Here is a 27731-nt window from a genome sequence, read left to right as displayed (position 1 = left end):
AGGAATACATAAATAATGACAACAATGAACGTCCCCAGAAGAGATGATTCCAGAGGCTTCACTTCATCTTTCATCCAGACCATTTAGGACTACTAGGAGTCTGACCTGTGAACTTTGAACTCTCTGTGTCTCCATATCACAGTCCAGTAAGGGGGCCTCCAGACTTCTGAACTAACTTAAAACAAAATAGAACTTTAAAGCAGAGGTGTCAAACTCATTCCATGGAGGGCCTGGTGTCTTCGGCTTTTTGTTTTTCCCTTTCAATTAAAACATAAGCAACCAGACAAGGGGAGTTATTTACAGATTAGTGACCTTAATTCATCAATAGAGTACAAGGGAAGAGCAAAAACCTGCAGACACTCGGCCCCCCGTGGAATGAGTTTGACACATGTGCTTTAAAGGATTAAGCCTTGGGTTAATGAGGGTTTATGAAAGCATTATAAACCCTTTATAATGCCTACATATACCATTTATAAGCAAGGTGTAATGCTATAGCCTCTAAAGTGTGGCAAAATTGTTATGATACATTTATAATAATGAGTCCCAAAGCTTTTGCAAAGGGCAGCAGGAGAATGTGAGGAAATAAAAATGATAGTGCCATACACTGTATCAAGTTATAATTCAAATAGTTTCTAGTCAAAGCAAAAGGACACAGCTTTAACATCACATAAGGGAATACGCAACATGAGCTATTGGTGTATAACATCATTTGTAGGACAGAGTTGCGAAAGATCCTGAGAGGGCTGTTTTACTTTACATTACCGTCACTACTACTAAGTCTCTTCACTGTCTACAAAATACAAGACCAATATATCACTGGCCTGAAATGGTGGCTACATTTCCACCCTTTATTTTCATATGGTAAGCAAGGATAAATGGATGTGTTTATTATGTTCAACAAGGGTAGTTTATGACTTGTTAAACACTTCTTCACTGTATCTCATTTATCAGAGGTTGGTGGAAAGTTGCCAAGGTATCTCTGGTTCACAGAGACATTAGGTGGGGATGTTTAGGATTACTCCCGTCCAGACACCCATGTTGGGTCATGCCAGGTCAGACATACTGGATTTAGCACTGGATAGTGGCTAGGGTTATAAAGTTCCAGTAACTCAGAAAAGGAAGGACCTTCCTCCTCGGTGAATGTCATAAAAATAAAAATAGTGAAACATTCAAAAAGTTATCCTTGATAAAAATATACTAAATATATTCAAATGTCACCAAATAATTAGCCAAAACACACTGTTTTGTAATGAAGGTCTACCGTAGCCTCAGCAGTAATCTGTAGGATAACACCATGGTGTAGCCGAAGGACAGCTAGCTTCTGTCCTCCTCTGGGTACATTGACTTCAATACAAACCTTGGAGACTCATGGTTCTCACCCCCTTCCATAGACTTACACAGTAATTATGTCAACTTCCGGAGGACGTCTTCCAACCTATCATACCTTTTGTAGCATGAACTGACATGTTGTCCACCCAATCAAAGGATCAGAGAATTAATCTAGTACTGAAAGCATAAGCTACAACTAGTTAGCGCTGATGTGCATAAAATGTGGTGAGTAGTTGAAACAAAGAGAGAGAAAATAAATAAATAACTTTATTTCAAAATTAAGGAGAAGCAAGAGAGAGAAAGAGCTGGCTATATTTTGTAGTGTATATATATATTTTTCACTTTCACTTACTTAGCTAGAAAATGCAGCTAGCTAGTTTAGCTTACTCAAACACCCGGTTCAAACAGAGAGGGATGCTATGTTATCTAGCTGGCTTTGGCTATCCAACACTGGAACTCTTCCAAGTCAAGGTAAGCTTTTGGTTATATTAATTCATAGCCACCGGGGCCCGCCAGTGTAACTGCTAAACTGCTTGCTAACTGTACACTGTACTGCATGATTGTAGCGGGTTTACTAATGAGTTAATGAGTTCTAGTAGCTATGTTGACTATGACTTAATACTGTGACAACGATGTTGTATTGTGCACTGAAGTCCACAATCGAAGGGGAAAGGTGAGAGGAGGAGAGAAAAGATGCGAGAAGGAATTATATAAACAACGAGCAAAGTGATCATGCGGTTTATATGCAGATCTTTTGGCATGTGATCAGGGGTGTATTAATTCTTAAACGGAAGCAAACATAACAAAAGGGGAATAAACATACCTGAATTTAGGGCCTCCCGTGTGGCGTAGTGTCTAAGGCACTGCATCGCAGTGTTGGCTGTGCCACTAGAGATTCTGGGTTCGAGTCCAGGCTCTGTTGCAGCCGCCTGCGACCGTAAGACCCATGGGGCGGCGCACAATTGGCCCAGCGTCATCCGGGTTAGAGAGGGTTTGGCCGGCAGGGATGTCCTCATCTCATCGTGCACTAGCGGGCGCAGTGCACACTGACACGGTTGCCAGGTGCACAGTGTTTCCTCCGACACATTGGTGTGTTTGGCTTCCGGGTTAAGTGGGCATTGTGTCAAGAAGCAGTGCGGCTTAGTTGGGTTGTGTTTCGGAGGACACACGGCTCTCGACCTTCACCTCTCCCGAATCCGTAGGGGAGTTGCAGCGTTGAGACAAGACTAACTACTAATCAGATATCACAAAATTGGGGAGAAAACAGGGTAAAAAAAAAATTGATACAAAAATAAAAAACATACCTACATTTGTCCGATAGAAACTCTCATTTGCAACTGTTGGACTAATGATTACAGCCTAGATCAGCTAGATGCAGGCAAGTCACCTTGATTACTCTAATTTCTCTCAGCCTGTGCACCTATGTTGTGAACTTTCATTTATAGGCTAGGTTGTAGCAACCTCATGATGGGTATAGGGAAAATTCTAGTATCATATATTTAGCCTAAACCTATCGATGTTACATTGCCAGTCAACCAATATGCTGTAATAGAAATACGGCATTGCTCGTGAAAAAATACAAATCGCCCTCCCTCATCTTGAACGGTACTGACCGCGACTGATAAATCGCCCTCCCTCATCTTGAACGGTACTGACCGCGACTGATAAATCGCCCTCCCTCATCTTGAACGGTACTGACCGCGACTGATAAATCGCCCTCCCTCATCTTGAACGGTACTGACCGCGACTGATAAATCGCCCTCCCTCATCTTGAACGGTACTGACCGCGACTGATAAATCGCCCTCCCTCATCTTGAACGGTACTGACCGCGACTGATAAATCGCCCTCCCTCATCTTGAACGGTACTGACCGCGACTGATAAGTACTGTACCCCAAGAATGCTACAAGAACACTGAGGAATTGAGCCAAATGAAAGGTGAAGAAATATGGTTTTGCATCGGTGGCTACAATAACAGAATCCCAAGATCTCCAAAAACACAGAAAGACAAGATTCCAGTTTCAAAGAGGAGCCCTGAGAAACTGTGGAAATAGTAGATGTGGAGGAGTGAGGAGTCATCCCCTGCTTGTGATCAAGACTGGTTGCTCTTTGCACAACCTCCTCACTCCCACTGGAATCTGATGACAAACTAGGTTTAACCTCACAACAGTTTGGAGATGTGTGTCTCCACCACTTCATAACACTCCAGGGTGTGGGAGTTGTATTCTCCACTGAGAGAATGATTGGTACTGTACTGTTCTTTAGTAGACTCTAGGTTATGATTCAGGGCAAATGGGGAAAAGGAGGTATGAAAGTCCAGGACTGTGAGATGATGACTCATGTGAACACCTTACATCATGTGAGGAGAGGTGCGGTGTATAATGCCTCTCACTACTTACTTGGATGACAAAGGGTTCAGAAACAGTGAGGTGGGAATTCAATTCTAATGCAAAAGAATTCTTAACAAAATATGCCTATTGTATGGAACCCTGCTCACAAGATGAAATAGGTTTTATGGTCATGTACGCCAGATAGGTGCAGTGAAATGTGTTGTTTTACGGGGTCAGCCATAGTAGTACGGCGCCCCTGGACAAACTTTGGGTTTAATGCCTTTCTCACGGTCACATCGACAGATTTTTCACCTTTTTGACTCAGGTATTCGACATCCTGTTTGAGACCTGAAGACTTTAATCGTATCCCCAAGCTAACCTGACACAGTTGTTTTTGTGTGAAGGAGAACTGAGTTTGAACCCAGTCAGTCTAGACTACGCTCTAAATATACTCAATTAGCTTGACATCAAAGTGGCAGCAGACATTGAGGAATTTGGCCAAATGTGAACAAATTGAAGAAGAGGAATACCTCTGACAATGAAAGGTGAATAAAGATGGTTTTCCATGGGTTGTTTCAACAACAGAATGCCAACCGCCCCAAACACTGCAACTGGGCACTGATAGACAAGATTCCAGTTTGAAAGAGTAGCAATGAGAAACCCTTGAAACAGTAGATGTGGAGGAGTCAGGCGTCATCCACTGCTTATGACCAAGACTGGTTGCTCTTTGCACAACCTTTTCATTCCACACTCCCACTGAAATCTGAAGACAAACTAAAGGTAACTACCAAAATAACTGAGGAATACAAAGTATATTGAAAGCGGGTGCTTCCACACAGGTGTGTTTCCTGAGTTAATTAAGCAATGAACATCCCATCATTTTTGGGGTCATGTATAAAAATGCTGGACAGGACATTATTTTGGCTAGCATGGGATGACAATGACCCTATCCACCATGCACGAGTGGTCACTGAATGGTTTGATGAGCATAAAACGATGTACTGTAAACCATATGCCAACCATCACCAGATCTCAACCCAATTGAACACTTATAGGAGATTCTGGAGTGGTGCTTGAGACGGCGTTTTCCACCACCATCAACAAAACACCAAGGTATGGAATTTCGCGTGGTAGAATAGAGCCCCACAGTGGAGATATCATAATACCCATAAAACCTAGAAGTCAAACAACAAAATGTTTCCAATCATTTATTTTTCCCATATGGGATTTTTAGAAACACTTAAAAATAAGGGCTGTGTTTAGTGTAGGCTTACCCTGGTGTGATGTTTTAGTAACCATGTAAATCTCTCTCTGGCAAGGGTCTTTTATCAATATACTCAGCTCTATTTACTCTCAGATTATAAAATGATAATTAGCATCAAAGTAGACATCATGCAAGACGACAATTTCCTGCAAGCTCCTGCACGTCAGCTTTCGTTGGCACCTTTATTAACAGGTGTCTACTTAAAACTTGCATAAGACAGTTCACAGAATTGTCAATTTAAAGACATTTTGCCCATTTATTCATGACTACATTTAGCTAACATTAGGTTGTTAATCCATACATTCTTACCTTTACCTTGATTCGGCAGTCTTGTCCAGATCATCATTGCATTTGTAGTTCTTTATGATAGCCACATTAGCAGGTAATTAGTGTTTCATTTTTGGGGGGTAAATACAGGGAAATCTATTGATAAAAGTCACCTTGTCCTAGAGAGATGTACACGGTTGTCAAAACGTCAGGAAACACAGCCCTTATTTTAAATGTTTCTAAAATCCCCCATGGAAAAAATGAAAACCGCTAAGTTTTATGGGTGTTATGACTCATACTGTGGTACTCTATGGTGTCCCTCCAATAGAGTTCCAGACACTTGTAGAATCTATGCCAAACTGTTCTGGCTCAAGGTGATCAAATGCCCTATTAAATGCCCTATTAAATGCCCTACTAAATGCCCTATTAAATGCCCTACTAAATGCCCTATTAAATGCCCTATTAAATGCCCTACTAAATGCCCTATTAAATGCCCTATTAAATGCCCTACTAAATGCCCTACTAAATGCCCTATTAAATGCCATATTAAATGCCCTATTAAATGCCATATTAAATGCCCTATTAAATGCCCTACTAAATGCCCTATTAAATGCCTTATTAAATGCCCTACTAAATGCCCTATTAAATGCCCTATTAAATGCCCTACTAAATGTCCTATTAAATGCCCTACTAAATGCCCTATTAAATGCCCTACTAAATGCCCTATTAAATGCCCTATCAAGACACTTTGGTGCTTCCCTTATTTTGGAAGTAACCTGTAGGTTTAACCTCCCAGCAGTGAGGAGCTGGATGTGCTGCTCTACCACATAGCAGGGAAAAGGAGGTATGAAAGTCCAGGACTGTGAGATGATGACTCATGTGAACACCTTACATCATGTGAGGAGAGGTGCGGTGTATAATGCCTCTCACTACTTACTTGGATGACAAAGGGTTCAGAAACAGTGAGGTGGGAATTCAATTCTAATGCAAAATAATTCTTAACAAAATATGCCTCTTGTAAGGAACCCTGCTCACAAGATGACTAATCTTACTTGAAACCTGAAGACCCAAGTTCGAACCCAGTCAGTCACACCAGTTCAATATCTCTCCATAGCCATTCAGTCTTCTATAGATAATGCTCTAAATATACTCTCCTCTCTCTAGAAGAGATAAAACCAGTGAAAGCTGAAAGCTCATTTAGCTGGACTTCAAAGCTGCAGCAGCGTTTTCAATACTTCCCTGCTGGCATTTCAACTTGTGTCAGTTCATTCATCTCTGCCCTCCAGGGTCTGCCACATTGCCCACTGGGCAGAGACGTCATTTAAATGTCTTGTTTTGATTTACATTTGATTCCGTTGTCAACAAACGTGAACTAAATGTGAAAATCCCCCCAAAATTGACCATGACACTGGATTTAGGTTAAAAGTTTTCCACATTGATTCAACATTATCACATTGAATTATTTTGTTGAAATGATATGAAAACAATATTGATTCAATCACTTTTTGCCCAGTGGGTGTTATTGCTTGGCATGCTGGGATACTAGGAACAAGGAGAGAGACGGTTCTATTGGCTAGTCTAGATGTTAATCACAACACCATATATTTTTTTGGCTTGGAATAGTCTTCTACACATAGAAATGTTTTTTCCAGTGCTTCATCCTCTGAAAGAGAATGCTGAAGAGGTCATTAAACCTCTGTGAGCAAGGTTACCTCACAGGTTAAATGAGGCCTTGAGTTGATTCATAAAGGAATGCATGAAGCCAGCTGTGTAGTATTCTCACCACAACACAAACTGAAACTGCTAGAGCCATCTGCCATCCTTTCACATGACAAACTATGCATATTTCCACCCCATGCATTTCCTTCACCCCGCAACTACAGACAAAAGAAAGGGAAAAAGTGCTGATTATGCTTGATGGAGGCTGTTTTCATAAGTGGTCCGGCATCGCTTTTGTCACAAAGCCTGTCCTGTCACCCTGCCTCAGCTATACATTAGCTTCTGTTGGGTAGAGGAAGTGATCCAGGGACCTTGTTTAATTTTTTTATTTTTTATTTAAAAAATTGTGTGTGTGTGTGTGAGAGAGAGAGAGAGAGAGAGAGAGAGAGAGAGAGAGAGAGAGAGAGAGAGAGAGAGAGAGAGAGAGAGAGAGAGGCTCCAGAGGAAAGCCCTGGCTCCAGGGGACCTGTCCTGTCCAACCCCATGGCTCCCCTCTGGGCTGGTGGTGAGACACGCAGGCAGGACGAGGATGAGGCTGGAGATAAATGGAGGGTGCGAGGGACAGAAAGAGAGAGAAGGAGGGAAAGAGAGGAGGGGCTGGGCCGACTCTTGCCCTCTCTCTGACAGGATCTGGTCAATGTCCTGCCGCCGAGGGTCGCAGGCCAAAGCCTACACACAGACACACACACAAACTTATCTGCAGTGCATCTGCCGGGCCGCCTGTGCAGTCAGTCTGTCTCCATGGCGGCCTGCGAGCCTTTTCCTGCTCTGGGGAGGGGAGAGGAGGGAGAGGGGAGGAAAGAGAGAGAGTGGGAAGGAGGAGAGGGGGCTCAATGGGAAACTGAGTTTGCAGGGCCTTGCCAAGTCACTGAGCTGAGCTTCATGGAAAACACTATCCCCCTGCCGGTTAACAGGAGTATGCACTTCTGAATTTCAGACAAACAAAAATAACTCTGATGACTGGCTGGCTACGGACCCTCTCTGCCCCGCTAGCCCTCCTCAGTCTTTCTGTCTCTCACTTGAAATTCTCACACGTGTAACAAGCTCATGTTCGGACCCGAGCCTACTGCGAGAACAGCTCATTTCTTCTATAGTTAAGAAAAGGAGGGAGAGGAAAAAAAGAGGACCAAATGTAATAATTATAGCGGAGCCCCGTGTATTTATCATTCCTTCTCTCTGTGGATTGAGATGACCTTGCGGTGACCAATCTGTGGCGCTCGATTCAGGTCCCATTGGCCAGTCATTTCATCATTCAAACAGCATACGCTCCAATTCTCATGACCTAATGCATTGCAGAATGCCTGAAAGCTGCTCATTTTGCTTTCTCTGTTCTCCCCTCCACGACATCGTCAACAGAACTAGAGAGCCATGACAGGTTCTACTGCATGGGGAAAAATGGCAGTTACATTTGAATTGTTCTTCTGACTGAAAAATGACAGTTATATTTGAATGGTTCTGACAGAGTGATGAAATGGAGATAAATAATGGGGAATATTATGATGGAGAGCAGTGTTTGTCTGTCTGCTGGTAAGAACTGCCAAGGTCAAGTACCTCAGATCATTGAGAAGTGATTAATTAGAAATAGGGGCATCATCATGAAAATGACTATTAGAGGCATGTTATACTGTATGTCCCAAGAACAAGTCAGTTGTACAGTACTAGTCAAAAGTTTAGACACACCTACTCACTCAAGGGTTTTTCTTTATTTTTACTATTTTCCACATTGAATAACAATAGTGAAGACATCAAAACTATGAAATAACACATATCGAATAATGTTGTAACCAAAAAAGTGTTAAACAAATATAAATATATTTTATATTTGAGATTCTTCAAAGTAGCCACCCTTTGCCTTGATGACAGCGTTGCACACTCTTGGCATTCTCTTAACCAGTTTCATGAGGTAGTCACCTGGAATGCATTTCAATTAACAGGTGTGCCTTGTTAAAAGTTACAAGGTAGGGCTGGTATACAGAAGATAGCCCTATTTGGTAAAAGCTCAAATAAGCAAAGAGAAACGACAGCCCATCATTACTTTAAGACATGAAGGTCAGTCAATCTGGAAAATTTCAAGAACATTGAAAGTTTCTTCAAGTGCAGTCACAAAAACCATCAAGCGCTATGATGAAACTGGCTTTCATGAGGACCGCCACAGGAAAGGAAGACCCAGAGTTACCTCTGCTGCAGAGGATAAGTTCATTAGAGTTAACTGCACCTCAGATTGCAGCCAAAATAAATGTTTCACAGTGTTTAAGTAACAGACACATCTCAATGTCAACTGTTCAGAGGAGACAGGCCTTCATGGTCGAATTGCTGCAAAGAAACCAATACTAAAGGCCACCAATAAGAAGAAGAGACTTGCTTGGGCCAAGAAACACAAGCAATGGAAATTAGACAGTTGGAAATCTGTCCTTTGGTCTGATGAGTCCAAATTTGAGATTTTTGGTTCAAACCGCCGTGTCTTCGTGATACGCAACGTGGTTCCCAATGTGAAGCATGGAGGGGGATGTGTGATGGTGTGGGGGTGCTTTGCTGGTGACACTGTCAGTGATTTACTTCGAATAAAAGGCATACTTAACCAGCCTTTCTACAACAGCATTCTGCAGCTATACGCCATCCCATCTGGTTTGCACATAGTGTGACTATCATTTGTTTTTCAACAGGACAATGACCCAACACACCTCCAGGCTGGGTAATGGTTATTTGACCAAGAAGGAGAGTGATGGGGTTCTGCATCAGATGACCTGCATCCACAATCACCCAAACTCAACCCAATTGAGATGGGTTGGGATGAGTTGGACCGCAGAGTGAAGGAAAAGCAGCCAACAAGTGCTCAGCATATGTGTGAACTCCTTCAAGACTTTTGGAAAAGCATTCCTCATGAAGCTGATTGAGAGAATGTCAAGAGTGTGCAAAGCTGTCATCAAGGCAAAGGGTGGCTACTTTGAAGAATCTCAAGTATAAAATATATTTTGATTTGTTTAACACTTTTTTGGTTACTACATGATTCCATATGTGTTATTTCATAGTGTTGATGTCTTCACTATTATTCTACAATATAGAAATAGTCTAAATAAATAACAACCCTTGAATGAGTAGGTGTGTCTAAACTTTTGACTTGTACTGTACAACTGACTTGTTCAACAGTCCATTACTTCTGCAGTAAATATGATTCCTAAAATTATTTTATTTCTCCTTCAGTAGAGGTTCTTTAGACTGTATTTTAGTCTGTCAGGCAAAGGTATGTCTCAGTTTCACATTTTAGGGGCTGAAAAACAGGGGTTTGATGATACTGGTATATCCTATAGTAACACAGCAGTCTTTAGAACCTGCTGTAGATTCTCCTAAACCCTCTCTGACAGTCTAGCTGACACTGACACAGCCATAAACCTCTAGAGCACAGATTTCCTCATCTGCTCCTTGTTGGGAGCCCTGTTCAAGTCAGATCTTCAGCAATGCAGCTACGGAGGTAAACCCTAGCTCTGAGTGTTTACATCTCATGACCTCTAACACTAAAATAAAATAATAAAAGAGAGAGAGAAGAAACGGCGCGAGAGCGAGAGCGAGAGCGTTAAAGCACTCTGTTGTGTGATATGGCTGTCCTGGAGAGAAAAGACAGCAATGTTATAGTTATGTCATGAATTATAGTTTAATTTAAGCAGTGTCTTATTTAAATGGTAAGACACGGAAAAAGATGGACTTGCTCTCTCTACTCAGTAAGAAACATTAATGGGACTATAGCAGGTCCACTGGCAGGGCTAGAGTAGAGAGGTTTTTGTCATGCTCTGAGCCGAGTGCTGTGCTACATTATCCCATTTCCAAGGGTCACATTATCCACTCTGCTCCCATTGTCACCACTGTAAATATAACAAGAGGGGAGAGGATTATGAGGGAGACCGTGATTTGTCTCCAACTCAGCACAAAGGCTATGTCGTTGTGTGTGTGGAGGAAGGGAGTGAGGGACTGAAGAACTCTACTTCACACTACGATTGCGATGAAACTGTGAGAAGAAAGAGAGGAGACGTAGAGAGAGAAAGTGAGAACGAGAGGGGAGGAGAGACAGAAGGGCCTCCCTCCTGTTTTATGTAATGTACATTCTGTCTTGGCTGCATTTCTCAAGGCTGCTTGACTAGGGTGTGTGTGTGTGTGTGTGTGTGTGTGTGTGTGTGTGTGTGTGTGTGTGTGTGTGTGTGTGGTGCCTGCTGGTGCCAGGCACAGTGAGCGTCTCCTCCAGCCCAGTGTTGACCCTGTACAGTCTGAGTGCCTGGTGATGAATACTCCTCCTACTACTCTGGGCGAGGCTGCACGTACACACACACACACACACACACACACACACACACACACACACACACACACACACACACACACACACACACACACACACACACACACACACACACACACACACACACACACACACACACACACACACACACACACACACACACACACACACACACACACACACACACACACACACACACACACACACACAAAGGCAAGCACTCTAAAAAGCACACAAATGAATGCACAGTCACACTGATACTCACACACACCAAGGTTATGGAGAAGGTGGAGTAGAAGGAAGACAAACGTATTGCCTCGTAGTTCATCATCACAGCAGAACTAGACTAGAGTGTCATGATCCACATGAGGTAAAGGAGGAGGTGGTCAAGGTCATCTCAGGTCAAACCTCTGACTTTGAGACAGTTGAAGATTGTCCATTCACTAACCATATTATTGGAATTATGGGGGAAATGCGCTACTTCCCTCCCTCACTTCCTTCCTCTACACGTTCCAATGTTCTTTACTACGGAATTCACTGGTATGTTTCATCAATAAGGCCGACTCTGAAAGATAACAATTCATTATGGAAAATGTATTCTGGTTAAACGGTCTCTGCTCCCTCTTAATGAGAAGTCGACTGGTGTTGCAGATGGTCTGAGTGAACCCATGTTGTCCCCCTCCAGTCAAAGTGGTGCCTGGTCCTATCTAGCCACCAACTCCCTCCCTCTCTGTCTTACTCACACCGCCTGCAAATTAATACAAATGAGTGTTTTCATTCTGAGCTAGACAGCAAAGTATGTTATCACAAGCCTGAGCTCCTACTCTTAAAATTAACCAATCTCATCCCCAAGAAAAATAAACATGATGTGGTGGAACTCTTGAAGATATAATCGTATTGTGATCAAATTGCTTTTAATGTCCCTTAATGACTGGAGCTGAGGACTGACAGGGAGAACTTGATTGATTCAGTGAGCCAGTAGATTTGATAGATTTGTGAAGTGTTTCAGTCAGGAGTCATTGAGAGGGCATGGTCTACAACAAAACTGAAGAACAGAAAATGCATTGTATTTTGATAATCTCGTAGGTTATAGGGGAGTGCTACATATTTAGATTGGATCAGGTGAGCTACTCCGTCACCCAAAAGGACTATAGATAGACAGCATAGCTATTAATATACTGTTTAAGGGGTGAATGTGTCCCCCCCCCAACCAGTATTAATACTCCCAAAAAGCAATTTCCTCACGACTGTGGAATTCTGAGAGATGCCAGGAACATGTCAGAAATACAGAGGAGGCTGAATAACTTACACCATGCCTCTGAGTCTGACTCCAAGTATTTGCTAATGTGTTTATAGTCAATGTTGCTGAAAATGTGCTTTAACCTCACAACTTAGTATACGTATCTATGTACACAAAGGACAATATACACTACCGTTCAAAAGTTTGGGGTCACTTGGAAATGTCCTTGTTTTTGAAAGAAAATCACATTTAAAAAACACCAGTCTCAACGTCAACAGTGAAGAGGCGACTCCGGGATGCTGGCCTTCTAGGCAGTGTTGCAAAGAAAAAGCCATATCTCAGACTAGCCAATAAAAATAAAATATTAAGATAAGATGGGCAAAAGAACACAGACACTGGACAGAGGAACTCTGCCTAGAAGGCCAGCATCCCGGAGTCACCTCTTCACTGGTGTTGAGACTGGTGTTTTGCGGGTACTATTTAATGAAGCTGCCATTTGAGGACTTTTGAGGTGTCTGTTTCTCAAACTAGACACTCTAATGTACTTGTCCTCTTGCTTAGTTGTGCACCGGGGCTCCTCACTCCTCTTTCTATTCTGGTTAGAGACAGTTTGCGCTGTTCTGTGAAGGGAATAGTACACAGCGTTGTACGAGATCTTCAGTTTCTTGGAAATTTCTCGCATGGAATAGCCTTCATTTCTCAGAACAAGAATAGACTGACGAGTTTCAGAAGAAAGTTATTTGTTTCTGGCCATTTTGAGCCTGTAATCAAACCCACAAATGCTGATGCTCCAGATACTCAACTAGTCTAAAGAAGGACAGTTTTATTGCTTCTTTAATTAGAACAACAGTTTTCAGCTGTGCTAACAATTGCAAAAGGGTTTTCTAATGATCATTTAGCCTTTTAAAATGATAAACTTAGATTAGCTAACACAACATGCCATTGGATCACAGGAGTGATGGTTGCTGATAATGGGTCTCTGTACCCCTATGTAGATAGTGTCCAGCTACAATAGTCATTTACAATGTCTATTCTATATTTCAGACCAATTTGATAATATTTTAATGGACAAAAAAATGTGCTTTTCTTTCAAAAACAAGGACATTTCTAAGTGACCCCAAACTTTTTAACGGTAGTGTATACTACATCTACATTTTGCCAAATCCTTCTCAAGTCTCTCAATTAAACAATTATAGCTGATCGGTTCTAACTTGGGTAAATTGTTTGGGTAACAATTTGCAGACATACTGTTGTGAATTCTCAACATATTGGAGCCGGTCTGGTTAGTATACAGGTTTAAGTGAGGGGACGTCACAAGGGGATGAGTAGGCTACAATGTCTACTATGTGAAAGCTGTCTTTGCATAAATATCTCACTCAGAGGCCTGGGTTGACCCTCAGCCTTAGCCTTTGTTTGGCAGACGCCTTGGCCCCCTTTAATCTTGTGAGGAGATAAATCCATTGATGGACCTAGCCTGATTCAGTTGAAAGTGCTGTCTGACTATCTCCATAGATCACCATAACACAGCATGTTTGAAGTTGGGCTGGTGGGCTGTGGTGCATGGCGCGTGTGGGCCTGGAGAGGGAAGACAAGGTGGGGTGGGGTAGGGTAGGGGGGCTTCCTCACGATCCAGAACAGAGTAATCAATCCTGGGCCATGACCACAGACCCCATCTCCCCCTCCTCCTCAAACCACCCACACACACACACACACACACACCACAACAACACCATTCCTGCTGTCTTCTTGACCACAGAGCACAAACACCATACAGGACCAGGATGGTAATCTCTCTCTATTTCTCTCTGTGGTCTCTCTGTCTCTCTCTCTATTTTCTCATCTTTACTAAAAGTGGGTAAAATGTTACATTGTTGTTTTTTTCAGAGCTTCTACAGGGGTAAAAGGCAAACTAGAAGTGCCATCCAATGCAGTTCAGATGGATTTTCCTGAGATTACCATGAGAGAGCTATCCATTCTAATGAGTACATCACAAGAGTCTATGTGTATATATGTGTCATCCAGAAGTGTATGTGAACTGATATAAACCACTGGGAGCTCTTTAGATGTTAGCTGCTGATAAGAGCCCTTCTTCACCCCATTACATTACTGCAGGAGCTCACACAGTGGAAGTGCTGCTCTCCCTCCTCACACTCTTATCCTTCATCAACACAGACTCTAATCTGAACATAGAGGCTAATTTTGATAGATTGTTTTAGTCTCCTCAGGGCATAATAAGGAATAACACATCAAAGACAAAAACGACTTATCATATTTCTCATGTTACAAATGTGTTTAGTCCAGTCAAGTTTATTTGTCACATGCATAGTACAATGAAATGCTTACGTGCAGGTTCACTTTCGACAATGTGACATAATAAGAATAGTAAATATAAACTTAATGGAATAATTGCTATGGCTGGTAGGGATTTACTCTGTTAGCATTTACAATTTTTTCTGAAGTCTCGATAGGTTGTTTTCCAATGCTCATGGGGAAGACTTAAAGATGAAGGTCTTGTAGGGGTGTTTCCCTGTGGCTGCTGACCTAGGAGCAGTGTTCTGGAGGTGTGTGTGTTCTAGGCATGCAAAGTGTGTCCCTCTCCCAGCAAGCCCAACAAAGGCAAGCTAAAATACCAAGTTAAGGTAATGGATAAAAAGGATCACAAGTCACAACAAAGAATAAAAGATACTTGCCACTGAAGATAGCAAGACTATCTCACCCTCATCAGTCTCCTCTTTCCTTCTTCCCAGCCTCCTCTTTTTAATGACCCTTATTATTACCATCATAGAACAATATACACAACCTCCACTCCATCTTGTTGCTGGAAACCATTGTCTACACATCATTATCATGCTGGTAATCGTTTATGGTGCTCTAACACTTGGCATGTTTTTCCTTAATCAACTCGAAAGTAATAGCAGAGTGATGTGCATTGTGGCTCACAATGAGGTGCCAAATCCCTTTATGTCTGGGAAGCTTTACACAAACACAGGAAGTCCAGTGTTTCAAGGCAACGGCGAGGGGAGTAGGAGTCAGAGCCATGGCCTGCGTCTCTCTTTCTCCTCTGATGGGAAGTTCAGATTAACGGTGGGTGGTAAACCTGCAGCTCGTACACCTCATTGTTGCAGTCCAGAAACAACCTAACCGGAGTCCAAGGTCTGCAGTGCACACTGGTTTCATTGTAATGCATGGCACTGCACAGTAGTGATCTGCTACTGGGGTGAAATTTAGGTAAACTTTTTTTAATAGGAAGTAATAAAAACAAATGGGCAGGACCCTGGATCTGTGTCAAGAGTTACTCAGAACCAACACAACTGAGAAGTTACTATAGCTAAGGCCAGAGTTATACATTAGCATATGACCTGACCAGGATTGGAAAAACTCCTGGCTCCGATTATAGGGATTAATCGAAAGCAGTGGTATTCAACTCTGACCCTACGAGGTCCGGAGCCTGCTGGTTTTCTGTTCTACCTGATAATACATTTCACCCACCTGATGTCGCAGGTCTAAATGAGTTCCTGAATAGAGGGGAACAATGAAAAAAATGCAGTGGAACTGTCTTCGAGGTCCAGAGTTGAGTTGGAGGGATCTAAAGCATACTCTAATTTCCCCCTGAATCTATTATTCAATAGTCTGTCTAAAACTCCATTGGAATATGTATTTGTAGGACAGTGTGGTTGATTCGCCAGAGATCTGAGTAGTCATTCACCCCAATGCTTTTTGCAGCTTGTCTTCTCTAAAGAATATTCAACTTGACCTAAAGAACAACCCTCCTCACTTACTCCTAAACTGCAGGCGTTGTAGGATGCTTTCTGATCCACCATGGAAGCCTGGAAGTATCTTGGAGAAACACAGGGACATCCAGTGGTGAGCAGATGTCTTGTTGCCATCCTAAACGGTATGATTAACATAGCTTCCTAGATGTCCTCTTTTTTCTTAGAAGTGGACTATATCAATTAAAGCGAAAACTAGTGAAAAAGTATTCACATAAACAGCTAATGCCACCCAGGTGGATTACTACAGGCGCTCACCACCAAATAGTACTATTTTGCATTGGTGTATATCTGCAGTGTTGTGATATTTATATAACACCACTAGATGGCATATTTACTCAAAACATGTCCAAACCTGACAACAAGACCAGACTAAACCATGTAAAACAGACAGATGGCGCAAATGTTGCAGAACTGCAGAATGACATATTTTGGAAATACAGCATGTTCCATTCCTCAAAAGCTACACAGCCCACGTTTGTTTTCAATATCATGGGATGTTCTGCTAAAGATTCTCTAATTATTTTAGAGACATACAGTGAAGATGAAAGAGTTTATGCTTTGAGTCCTTGGTAAATAGCCCAGGGCTATTAGGGTTATACATTATTTCCGTAATATGAACCCCAAAGCACAATTTCCAAAAATGCATATTTCCAATCAATTTAACTGCATTGACATGCAAATATAACACATGGTAATCCATGAGTTATTTCTGAATGTGGCCAAAATCTGCTATACCTGATGACATTTTAATGTAATTTTGGATAACCAGTCCAGAAGTCAGAAGAGGGAGGGCACCGGAGGAAAATGAAAAAAAATAACCCTTTCGTGTGTCCCTGAAAGCCTATTGGTCCAATTTTTCCCTGCTGCCACAATACTGCAGACACGTAACCATCCTGTTTTAGTCAGTTTAAGCTTGCACTTACAATACAAGGCTTTAACATTTGCTATCTACATAAGCACACTTTTAATGTCATATTGACAAAACCTTTGCTCGCCGATTCGAATCGCTGGAAGTGGACCATGGCGGCTGCCACGAGCAGCAATACATCCACAACCACGCTTCAGATAAAGCATTCCAGTATCGAGCATACGCGGAAACGCATAGACCCTCGGAGGAGACAAGCCGCACTCTCTTTTCTCAGTAACATTTCTTTGGATGGTCGACCGGTGCAAGATGATGCCGACAGTCAGATCGAAGAGGATAATTCAATTGAGTCGAGGACTAGACAGAGCCTGGTTTCTGCAGCAGAGCGTCCGCTGTACGCGGCTGGCAGTGGCACAGGGGTAGCGACCCCCACGGCCACCCAGGCGCTCGCTATTGCAAACCAGGCTCTGATTGCTAACGCACGAGATAGTTTTGGGATTGGTCCCGCCGCTGCAGCTCAAGCGTGTACAGATCCGGAAGGGGATGCTTTCGGCCCTTCGATTTTCAGTTCGCCTTTCTCTGCAGTACCAGCCGCGATTAGAGGCAGGCTTCAGACCTACACTCAGGGAGTTGTGCCTGCTGCCTACTCCAGGCAGGCTTCCCAAGTCTTCTGTTTGGAGGGAGGACAGATAGCCAACTCTGTCCTGGAGCTGCAGAGATCAAGGTAGGGCATTTGTAGATATCTCCATCATGTAGTGTTTACATTCATGACATGTGTGAAGGAGATTACTGGTTGCCCATATTGGGAATGGGAATAGTGACACAGAAGCCCACAGTCAATGTTTACACTGCACTCTCACAAATTATGCATGTCATAGGCTACAGTATTGCAACCCAATAGTGTCAACAATACAGTTTGGCTACAGTATTGCAACACTCATATTGCAATAGTCACTGAAAGTAAGGTAAGAGTTTTCAGGAAGGTCTTTGTTGAGTGAAGCCACCAAACAGGATCCACACAGACCTGGGCTAGACTAATGTGTATCATCAGTTATCATCTCAACAATAGCACATGTTTCTCCCGTCACATTTTGTACTAGGGCTGCTCAAACGGCATCATCAGCTTTAGTCAGTGTACTGCTAAAGACAAGTTTATACAAAGAGACAGATTACAGCAAAGAGCAAGAGCCTTGGCTTTCTCTATATGTGAAACGTAGTATGCTGCTAACAACTGTGCACATGCAGTGGCTCATTGATTTAGGTGGAATCAGCGGGATTAGATTGAAAAGGTCAACCATTGTGGAATCATTTTGATTAGCCTGCCTATTAACCAGTATGATGAATGTGATCTCAAATAACAGAATTTGTAAAACATGTTATATTCATGGTAGCACTGAAAGGCATGTCCAGCAGGAAGTGGACTTGTTTTCCCCTGTGCAGATACGGTCAGCCGTGCAGATTCTTCCCCATAACTGGTTGGGAGGACTTTACAAAGCTGCCCTGCAGCTGCTGCCTTGCCCTCTCCTATGCAATACAAACAACCTGTAAACCAGTACTCCTCAACACATCGGACCATGGACACCTTTAATGCCTTTGTTTACTCTGTAGAGTGGACCAGAGCACAGGGAACATCTGAGGCTGCCTGACACGCTGTCCCTGCCTATACCCCACAAACACACACAATTATCTGTAAGGTCTCTCAGTCGAGCAATGAATTTCAAACACAGATTCAACCACAAAGACCAGGGAAGTTTTCCAATGCCTTGCAAAGAAGGGCATCTAAATATATGTCAAGACCTAGCAATGATCAACAACCAATTTGACAGAGCTTGAAGCATTTTTTAAAAATAATGATGGTCAAATGTTGCACAATCCAGGTGTGGAAAGCTCCTAGAGACTTACCCAAAAAGCCTCACAGCTGTAATTGCTGCCAAAGGTGATTCTAACATGTTAGCAACTCAGGGGGTCGAATACTTATCTAATCTATATACAGTATATCACAAAAGTGAGTACACCGCTCACATTTTTGTAAATATTTGAATATATCTTATCATGTGACAACACTGAAGAAATGACACTTTGCTACAATGTAAAGTAGTGAGTGTACAGCTTGTATAACAGTGTAAATTTGCTGTCCCCTCAAAATAACACACAGCCATTAATGTCTAAACCGCTGGCAACAAAAGTGAGTACACCCCTAAGTGAAAATGTCCAAATTGGTCCCAAAGTGTCAATATTTTGTGTGGCCACAATTTTCCAGCACTGCCTTAACCCTCTTGGGCATGGAGTTCACCAGAGCTTCACAGGTTGCCACTGGAGTCCTCTTCCACTCCTCCATGACGACATCACAGAGCTGGTGGATGTTAGAGACCTTGCACTCCTCCACCTTCCGTTTGAGGATGTCCCACAGATGCTCAATAAGGTTTAGGTCTGGAGACATGCTTGGCCAGTCCATCATCTTTACCCTCAGCTTCTTTAACAAGGCAGTGGTCGTCTTGGAGGTGTGTTTGGGGTCGTTATCATGTTGGAATACTGCCCTGCGGCCCAGTCTCCGAAGGGAGGGGATCATGCTCTGCTTCAGTATGTCACAGTACATGTTGGCATTCATGGTTCCCTCAATGAACTGTAGCTCCCCAGTGCCGGCAGCACTCATGCAGCCCCAGACCATGACACTACCATGCTTGACTGTAGGCAAGACACACTTGTCTTTGTACTCCTCACCTGGTTGCTGCCACACACGCTTGACACCATCTGAACCAAATAAGTTTCTTGCTCATCAGACCACAGGATAGGGTTCCAGTAATCCATGTCCTTAGTCTGCTTGTCTTCAGCAAACTGTTTGCGGGCTTTCTTGTGCATCATCTTTAGAAGAGGCTTCCTTCTGGGACGACAGCCATGCAGACCAATTTGATGCAGTGTACGGCGTATGGTCTGAGCACTGACAGGCTGACCCCCCCACCCCTTCAACCTCTGCAGCAATGCTGGCAGCACTCATACATCTATTTCCCAAAGACAACCTCTGGATATGAGGCTGAGCACGTGCACTCAACTTCTGTGGTCGACCATGCCGAGGCCTGTTCTGAGTGGAACCTGTCCAGTTAAACCGCTGTATGGTCTTGGCCATTGTGCTGCAGCTCAGTTTCAGGGTCTTGGCAATCATCTTATAGCCCAGGCCATCTTTATGTAGAGCAACAATTCTTTTTTTCAGATCCTCAGAGTTCTTTGCCACGAGGTGCCATGTTGAACTTCCAGTGACCAGTCAGTATGAGGGAGTGTGAGAGCGATGACACCAAATTTAACACACCTGCTCCCCATTCACACCTGAGACCTTGTAACACTAACGAGTCACATGACACTGGGGAGGGAAAATGGCTAATTGGGCCCAATTTGGACATTTTCACTTAGGGGTGTACTCACTTTTGTTGCCAGCGGTTTAGATATTAATGGCTGTGTGTTGAGTTATTTTGAGGGGACAGCAAATTTACACTGTTATACAAGCTGTACACTCACTACTTTACATTGTAGCAAAGTGTCATTTCTTTAGTGTTGTCACATGAAAAGCTATACTATTATATACTACTCAAATATTTACAAAAATGTGAGGGGTGTACTCACTTTTGTGATATACTGTATATATATATATATTTTTTAAGCCACTAACATTACAGTATTTTTAACATAGTATTTTGTGTAGATTGTTGACAAAAAAATATAATTAAATCCATTTGAATCCCACATTGTAACAAAAGTGAAGGGGTGTGAACTATACATTAACTATACATTCATGTACATACTACCTCAATTGGGCCGACCAACCAGTGCTCCCGCACATTGGCTAACCCGGGCTATCTGCATTGTGTCCCACCACTGTCGACCCTTCTTTTACACTACTGCTACTCTGTTCATCATATATGCATAGTCACTTTAACCATATCTACATGTACATACTACCTCAATCAGCCTGACTAACCGGTGTCTGTATGTAGCCTCGCTACTTTTATAGCCTCGCTACTTTTATAGCCTCACTACTGTATATAGCGTGTCTTTTACTGTTGTTTTTATTTCTTTACTTACCTATTGTTCACCTAATACCTTTTTTGCACTATTGGTTAGAGCCTGTAAGTAAGCATTTCACTGTATTCAGCACACATGACAAATAAACTTTGATTTGAACACTGTCTGAAGGCACTGTACATTACAATGATTCAGTAGTTAAACCCCCCCAGGTTATGGAATGCGGTCAGTCAAAGGAGGCTGCCACTGTAAACTAAATTATAAGCTGTTGAGTAATAACTAAGGCGAACTGTTGAGGGACCCCGGCCATATTCCACAGACACATCATAGATGGGCATCTCTCACACAGTGCCTGGTCTGTTTTCCCAGGGCAGCAGCTTGGTGGAAAAGTGGCCAGATCCAGAGAGAGAACCTTGGCTGGGAAGGGAAAGGCAGGACGCCCAGGCTTTCAGAGACGCTGCCCGGCCAGACTCTCCTTTATCTGTTTATCTCCATCTTCTGTCCTTCACTCCACTTCCTCTCCCAAGGGCACCATACCAGATACTCTTTATTTCTCTCTTTCCATCTTCCTCCCTCTCTCATGGCCTCCAGTCCTGCTCCCAGCCAGGAATCCCCAACCCTCAGATCAGCTGCCAAAAGATACTCTGAGATCAGCGCTCAGAGCTGCTTAAAACCATCTTATTCGGTGTGCATTGATTCTAATGCATGCAAATTATGGTTGAGTTTACATAGGCTGCAGTATTCTACTGCTCAAGCTAGACTCATAGACAATGGCCTTTTACATTCTAGCATAATTTAAGGCGCCCACTCTGTCTTGCTGCTACTGTAAAGGTGTCAGCCCGAGGTGTGGATCTGTTTAAACCGCTTTAAAATGAATTTAGCTTAGTGAATGTTGCCACAAAATCAAATTACCATAAAATTTTATGGATTGACAGTTAATGCAGTAAATTATATTCTGCACTCCAATGTCCCTGTGTTTTAAACCATTTTTCAGAAGTCCTCATTGTGATCGAAAGCTTACTACAGGGAGACTATGAAGCCAAGAGAAACCATAGCAGAGAAACCACATGCAGTATAAACCATTACAATGGTCCTTTGCAGTTTTGTGCAATTGAGTCATATCCTTTTGGTTAAGAGGTTGAGGTTGTTGTTTGGTGAAGGAATGGTTGGCATAATTACATGATTATGTAAGCAGCAATCTTAGGCTAGTTTGCCTCTGAAACACTCGTGGCTTGAACTGTAAGCGAAATCTCCGAAGCAGCTGCAGGATAGGCCTTTATGGTTAAAACGGCCACCATAATTAAAGCATTACTGGTAACGAGTCTTGATAAGAAAGATAGACATGATGGGTTACTCTATTTCCAAAATGGCACTTGCAGTACAAGTTTACTAGTTCAAGTTCCACAATGCTAGTAGCACTGTTGTTCACCCTAAACCACATGCTATTTAAAGGGAAGGGGGAAGGATGGATTCAGTGGTTTTACTATATGTCAAGCAACCAGAGCAACTAACCACAAGGTGCTGTGTGTTTTGAACAATATAGGTATGTGTTCTTGTCCTTTATCCATGTCTGCAGCAGTGTTTCCCCTATATTCATATATAGTTTTTTACAGCAGTGGCAAGAATTTAGCAGCGTTGGGACATATTTCTGCCGAGACGCGCTTTCAGAGCTCCCCCACTGCTACAGTAGCAGGAAGGAATTGACTGTTGTTGCAGCGTTGTTGTAAATGTGTTGGAGAAGAAAGACCGAAGGGGCTGAGAATAGCCTTTGTTGATTGGATTTTCCCCCCAAATGATTCATTTTTCTTTGGCCTGTAATTGTAAGAAGGCTAGAACATTAGATTGACTTCCACTCTGTCACCCGACAGTGGAACGGGAAGACAATGTCCATGGCAGGCTGCCAATGGGTGTGCGTGTGAAACAATTGAATCTTTTATGTTGAGCACTACAGCTCCTTATCCTAAAAAGCGACAAGCATAGCTGTCAGGTTACATACCAATTGTTTTTGAATGTCCTCATAGGATGTCTATAGGAATTGTTAAGATTGATTAAATAGACCATGCTTGAAATTCATTGAATGTGAACAGTGCTTGTCATGTCACATGCGCCGAATACAACAGCTGTAGACCTTAGTGACATGCTTACTTAAAGTTCTTAAACAACAATGTAGTTTTAAGAAGAAAAAAAAGAACTCCATAAATTAAACAACCATTTGAGTAAACAAAAACACAGACAGATGGTGTCTTTCATGGGCAGCTCTACTTAGATGCGAACTACGGACTGTTCACCCCGTTACCATCAAGGGGGCGACAGTACAGGTGCATCAAGCTGGGACCGAGAGACTGATAGAAGCTGTTTATCTCCAGGCCATCAGCCTGTTAAACAGTCACCACTAGCTGGCCTCTGCCCAGTACCCTGCCCTGAACCTTAGTCACTGTTAATAGCTACCACCCGGTACTCTACCCTGCAGCTTAGAGACTGCTTTGCCCTATGTACAGAGTCATTGAAAGCTGGTCACTGCTGTACACACCTTTGCTATTAATATACTGTCTATACACACACACACACACACACACACACACACACACACACACACACACACACACACACAGTGGGGCAAAAAAATATTTAGTCAGCCACCAATTGTGCAAGTTCTCCCACTTAAAAAGATGAGAGAGGCCTGTAATTTTCATCATAGGTACACTTCAACTATGACAGACAAAATGAGAAAAAAATCCAGAAAATCACATTTGTAGGATTTTTAATTAATTTATTTGCAAATTATGGTGGAAAATAAGTATTTGGTCAGTAACAAAAGTTTATCTCAATACTGTGTTATATACCCTTTGTTGGCAATGACAGAGGTCAAATGTTTTCGGTAAGTCTTCACAAGGTTTTCACACACTGTTGCTGGTATTTTGGCCCATTCCTCCATGCAGATCTCCTCAGTGATGTTTTGGGGCTGTTGCTGGGCAACACGGACTTTCAACTCCCTCCAAAGATTTTCTATGGGGTTGAGATCTGGAGACTGGCTAGGCCACTCCAGGACCTTGAAATGCTTCTTACGAAGCCACTCCTTCTTTGCCCGGGCAGTGTGTTTGGGATCATTGTCATGCTGAAAGACCCAGCCACGTTTCATCTTCAATGCCCTTGCTGATGGAAGGAGGTTTTCACTCAAAATCTCACGATACATGGCCCCATTCATTCTTTCCTTTACACGGATCAGTCGTCCTGGTCCCTTTGCAGAAAAACAGCCCCAAAGCATGATGTTTCCACCCCCATGCTTCACAGTAGGTATGGTGTTCTTTGGATGCAACTCAGCATTCTTTGTCCTCCAAACACGACGAGTTGAGTTTTACCAAAAAGTTATATTTTGGTTTCATCTGACCATATGACATTCTCCCAATCTTCTTCTGGATCATCCAAATGCTCTGTAGCAAACTTCAGACGGGCCTGGACATGTGTCCCCCTGCTTAAGCCAGTACGTCTGGCACCAGCAGGATTTGAGTCCCTGGCGGCGTAGTGTGTTACTGATGGTAGGCTTTGTGACTTTTGTCCCAGCTCTCTGCAAGTCATTCACTAGGTCCCCCCGTGTGGTTCTGGGATTTTTGCTCACCGTTCTTGTGATCATTTTGACCCCATGGGATGAGATCTTGCATGGAGCCCCAGATCGAGGGAGATTATCAGTGGTCTTGTATGTCTTCCATTTCCTAATAATTGCTCCCACAGTTGATTTCTTCAAACCAAGCTGCTTACCTATTGCAGATTCAGTCTTCCCAGCCTGGTGCAGGTCTACAATTTTGTTTCTGGTGTCCTTTGACAGCTCTTTGGTCTTGGCCATAGTGGAGTTTGGAATGCGGCAGGGTAGCCTCGTGGTTAGAGTGTTGGACTAGTAACCGAAAGGTTGCAAGTTCGAATCCCCGCGCTGACAAGGTACAAATCTGTCGTTCTGCCCCTGAACAGGCAGTTAACCCACTGTTCCTAGGCCGTCATTGAAAATAAGAATTTGTTCTTAACTGACTTGCCTAGTTAAATAAAGGTAAAATGAAAAAAAAAAAATGAAATGTGACTGTTTGAGGTTGTGGACAGGTGTCTTTTATACTGAACCTGTTTGAACTTATACAAGTTCAAACAGGTGCCATTAATACAGGTGACGAGTGGAGGACAGAGGAGCCTCTTAAAGAAGAAGTTACAGGTCTGTGAGAGCCAGAAATCTTGCTTGTTTGTAGGTGACCAAATACTTATTTTCCACCATAATTTGCAAATAAATTCATTAAAATTCCTACAATGTGATTTTCTGGATTTTTTTTCTCATTTTGTCTGTCATAGTTGAAGTGTACCTATGATGAAAATGACAGGCCTCTCTCATCTTTTTAAGTGGGAGAACTTGCACAATTGGTGGCTGACTAAATACTTTTTTGCCCCACTGTATATATAATCACAAACACAAAAAAGTATGTGGACACCCCTTCAAATTAGTTGATTCGGCTATTGCTTGTCACTGACAGGTGTATAACATCGAACACACAGCCATGCACATCCATAGACAAACATTGGCAGTAGAATGGCCTTACTGAAGAGCTCAGTGACTTTCAATGTGGCACCGTCATAGGATGCCACCTTTCCAACCAGTCAGTTCGTCAAATGTCTGCCCTGTTACAGCTGCCCCGGGCAACTTTAAGTGCTCTTATTTTGAAGTGGAAACATCTAGGTGCAACAATGGCTAAGCCACAAAGTGGTAGGACACACAAGCTCACATAATGGGACCGGGAGTGCTGAATCACGTAAAAATCATTTGTCGTCGGTTGCAACACTCACTACCGAGTTCCAAACTGCCTCTGCAAGCAACGTCGGCCACAATAACTGTTCGTCGGGAGCCTCATGAAATGGGTTTCCATGTCCGAGCAGCTGTACACAAGCCTAAGATCACCATGTGTAATGCCAAGCGTCGGCTGGAGTGGTGTAAATGTCACTGCCATTGGACTCTGGCGCAGTGGAAAGGCGTTTTCTGGAGTGAGGATTCACGCTTCACCATCTGGCAGTCCGACAGACGAATCTGGGTTTGGCGGATACCAGGAGAACCCTAGCTGCCCCAACGCATAGTGCCAACTGTAAAGTTTGGTGGTGGAGGAATAATGGTCTGGGGCTGTTTTTCATGGTTCGGGCTAGGCCCCTTAATACCAGTGAAGGAAATTCTTAACGCTACATACAGCATACAATGACATTCTAGACGATTCTGTGCTTCCAAATTTGTGGCAACAGTTTGGGGAAGGCCTTTTCCTGTTTCAGCATGACAATGCCCCACTGCACAAAGCGAGGTCCACACAGAAATGGTTTATCAAGATCGGTGTGGAAGAACTTGCCTGGCCTGCACAGAGCCCTGACCTCAACTCATTCGAACACCTTTGAATTGATTTGGAACACTGACTGTGAGCCAGGCCTAATCGCCCAACATCCGTGCCCGACCTCACTAATGCTCTTGTGGCTGAATGGAAGCAGGTTCCCGCAGAAATGTTCCAACTTCTAGTGGAAAGCCTTCCCAGAAGACGAGAGGCTGTTATAGCAGCAAAGGGGGGACCAACTCCATATTACATGCCCATGATTTTGGAAGCAGATGTTTGTTGAGTAGCATACTTTTGGTCATGTATATTCCGCACTCTTACATTGCTCATTCTGCTATTTTTAAAAATGTATTTATTTCTTGTTGGATTATGTGTGTATTTTTTAGGTATTATTACTGCACTGTAGGAACTAGAAACAGAAGCATTTCGCTGAACCTGTAAGGGTTTTCGTCCTCCTCTGATGAGGAGTAAGAGAGATCGGACCAATTTGCAGCGTGGTAATTGTCCATTTTAATAAGTCAAACTGAACACTACAACATACAAAATAACAAAGTGAAACCAACGAAACAGTCCCGTGTGGTACAAACACTAACACGGAAAATAATCACCCACGAAACACAATAGAAAACCGGCTACCTAAATATGGTTCTCGATCAGGGACAACGATAGACAGCTGCCTCTGATTGAGAACCATACCAGGCCAAACACAGAAATAGCAAATCATAGAAAAACTAACATAGACAACCCACCCAACTCGCACCCTGACCGTACAAAAACAAAGACATAACAAAAGAACTAAGGTCAGAACGTGACAGCACCTACAATAACATTTGATTTGACCTGCAGTTAAACATCAATAGCTGGCTGTATCAGTCTTGTTGAAGTGAATGAGTAGTCTGGTCCGTGTGTTATTGTTTGCACGGGTGTGGAAAACATCCTTTGCACGTCCACCTCCTGGCTGGCCTGCTGTTGTTCATCTACAGTAGCTGGATCAGTCTGAGCGTCCCGCTGAACAGTGGAAACTAGTTTATGGGTTCACTTCATCAGATGTGTACTGTACAAACTGTGAAAGAAAAACCTAATAGTCAAAATAAAAATAAAATATTCTGTCCAAAAATGAAATTTGCAGCAGTGATAAGATTTTGACCCAATGACATCTGGTACAGTAAGCCATCTGTAATCGAGTGAACCTAATAATTTGTCATGGCAATAGATAGATTAGAGTACCTGGGATGAGGTCATGGTCACTGTTATGTTTCTAACAGACAGTGAGGGCTGTATTTGCTCTGCTGACTGCTACA

General features: G+C 42.9%; 1 protein-coding gene across 3 annotated transcripts in view; it reads left to right on the top strand.

Annotated features, from left to right (window-relative positions):
* The first annotated feature begins 14734 nt into the window (after positions 1-14734).
* The window catches only part of LOC118401940 (CDK5 and ABL1 enzyme substrate 1-like), a 33496-nt gene continuing 20499 nt past the window's right edge, over positions 14735-27731 (top strand). Inside the window, exon 1 of one of the 3 annotated variants that reach the window (XM_035799639.2) lies at positions 14735-17798. In XM_035799639.2, the coding sequence (XP_035655532.1) occupies positions 17230-17798 (569 nt within the window). In that variant the 5' untranslated portion in view covers positions 14735-17229. The remainder of the gene's footprint in view (positions 17799-27731) is intronic. The other 2 variants (XM_035799638.2, XM_035799640.2) reach the window with 2 other exon arrangements.

Source organism: Oncorhynchus keta, chromosome 23 (assembly GCF_023373465.1).
Source record: "Oncorhynchus keta strain PuntledgeMale-10-30-2019 chromosome 23, Oket_V2, whole genome shotgun sequence".
NCBI lineage: Eukaryota > Metazoa > Chordata > Actinopteri > Salmoniformes > Salmonidae > Oncorhynchus > Oncorhynchus keta.
Note: the sequence above shows the minus strand (reverse complement) of the source record. Positions and strands in the feature narration are given on the sequence as shown.